Source organism: Entamoeba invadens, assembly GCF_000330505.1.
Source record: "Entamoeba invadens IP1 unplaced genomic scaffold scaff_1105074724871, whole genome shotgun sequence".
Classification (NCBI taxonomy): Eukaryota; Evosea; order Mastigamoebida; family Endamoebidae; genus Entamoeba; species Entamoeba invadens.
This window is the reverse complement of record NW_004443525.1, coordinates 120-2,030: the sequence shown is the minus strand read 5'-3', so window position 1 is coordinate 2,030 and position 1,911 is coordinate 120. Positions and strand designations below refer to the sequence as shown.

At 26.4% G+C, this 1,911-nt stretch overlaps 1 protein-coding gene across 1 annotated transcript; it reads right to left on the bottom strand.

The window, feature by feature from the left end:
• EIN_479640 (serine/threonine protein phosphatase PP2A-2 catalytic subunit, putative) lies at nt 1-736 on the bottom strand (the record flags this gene model as incomplete). Its single annotated transcript, XM_004258534.1, has 2 exons — nt 1-213; nt 491-736. Coding segments are annotated over 2 exons (459 nt in total), but the record flags the coding sequence as incomplete, so codon positions are not given.
• Between the last annotated feature and the right edge of the window lie 1,175 nt (nt 737-1,911).

Genomic DNA, 1,911 nt, shown 5'->3' with positions numbered 1-1,911 from the left:
GAACAGTAAAAGAAATTGATTGTAAATTGCATCACCATATTTCCAAATACACTCACTCTTAAAACCATAAGATGAACACATCATATCACTCTCATGATTACCTCGCAACATAATAACACTGTTTGGGTTATTCATTTTCAGACAAAGCAAAGTGATCAAAACTTCACATGAATATTCCCCTCTATCAACATAATCACCCAAAAAGATGTGATTCTCTATTAATGCATCTTGTGAACTAAATTGTAAATTAAAATGTTGTGAAAATTTTATAACGAGATGTTGAATGACACATATAAAAATGAAAATGATTTATGTGTTATTGTTTTGTGTATTAAAAATGTGTAGTTTGTATTATTAATGGTATTATAATTTTAGTTTTGTTTTTAACTTTCGACTTTCTATTTTAATTAAATAAATTATTAAATAAAATGATATATCGATGTGATATGTAAAACTTTTTCATTTAAGATATTAACTAATGTAAACTAACGTTATAATAATTGACAAACACCTCATCGAGTTCAGATAAAAGATCAAAATACTGGCCATGGATATCGCCAAAGACTGATGTGTTTTTATTGACATTGATCACGTTCTTTTCAGTCTTGAAAATTATTTTCGCACTTTCAATGAGAGTGGATAATGTATTTTCACTCACAAGACCACCTTTCATAAAATGCTCCCGCAACAATTTCAAATCAAAATGTCCATTCACCTTGCTCAAGTCAAGTGTCATACTTATTCTTTTCGAGTTTTAATTATAAACAATAATTGCTTGTTATTTTATTAACTATTGATATTAAGTTTCTATTTTCTGGATTTCAAAAACTTCGTTTTTGTATCATTTTTTATTCTCATAATTCGACTATTTTATATTATTACACACAACAAACATTTTACCATACTAACAGTGGTTTCCAAAATCACAATGTTAATTACCCACGTCACCATTTTATAACCAAAATGTTCATTTTCTCTTATAAATTCGTACGTTATAATACCACATTTTCGGCAATAATTATTTTGGAAACCTCTGCATACTAACATGATTATCTATAATTTTATTATATTTAAATTATATTTAAATTATATCTTTTTTAAAAAATAGTATAATAAATAAACCATTAATTGGTAATATTTATTTTTTATAAGTCACTCAAATTATAATTTATAAAAAAAACAATTTGATGATATATTTAGTTAAATTGATATTTAACTTTTTTTGCAATACGAATTAATTATTAAAACATAATAAAAATAACATAACAAAATAATAAATTGAATCCCTCTTTTATTATTTTACAATTTTTTTTTCTTTTTTTTCAAACCCTTTTATAATAAATTCAATAACGTAGTTAAAATAATAAAAAGTTAAATAATTAACAAGTTCATTTTACTGTATTTTACCTTTATAGACAAAAAATATCATCATAATATCACTCGTTATTATATTTTTTTGTTAATTATGTTAAATATGTTAATTAATACAACAGTTTTCTTTTTGGCTTTTTTCCTTAAAAAAACCATTTTTCTATTAAAGAACTTTATTCTAACATTAAAATGAGTGACTCTGTCTCTCCGCCTTTAAAAAGTCCAAGTAACGAACCAACGCAACAAATTCCACAGCAAAACACTTCAAATTTACAAACTGAATTGGACTCGTCAAAACCAACAATTTCCGAGACAGAGGTCGCCTCGAATACCCCAGTTCCAACTTCGTTGGCCGTTATTCCTTCCCCACAAATTAATTTAGACAAAGAAAATGGGCAACCACATTATGATGAACCAAATTTTCAAGATGTTTCTGATTATTATAGAGTCCTTGGAATTGAACGCGACGCAACACAGGAACAAATCTCTAAAGCGTATAAGAGACTTGCACTTCGGTATCACCCTGACAAGTCAACTGAC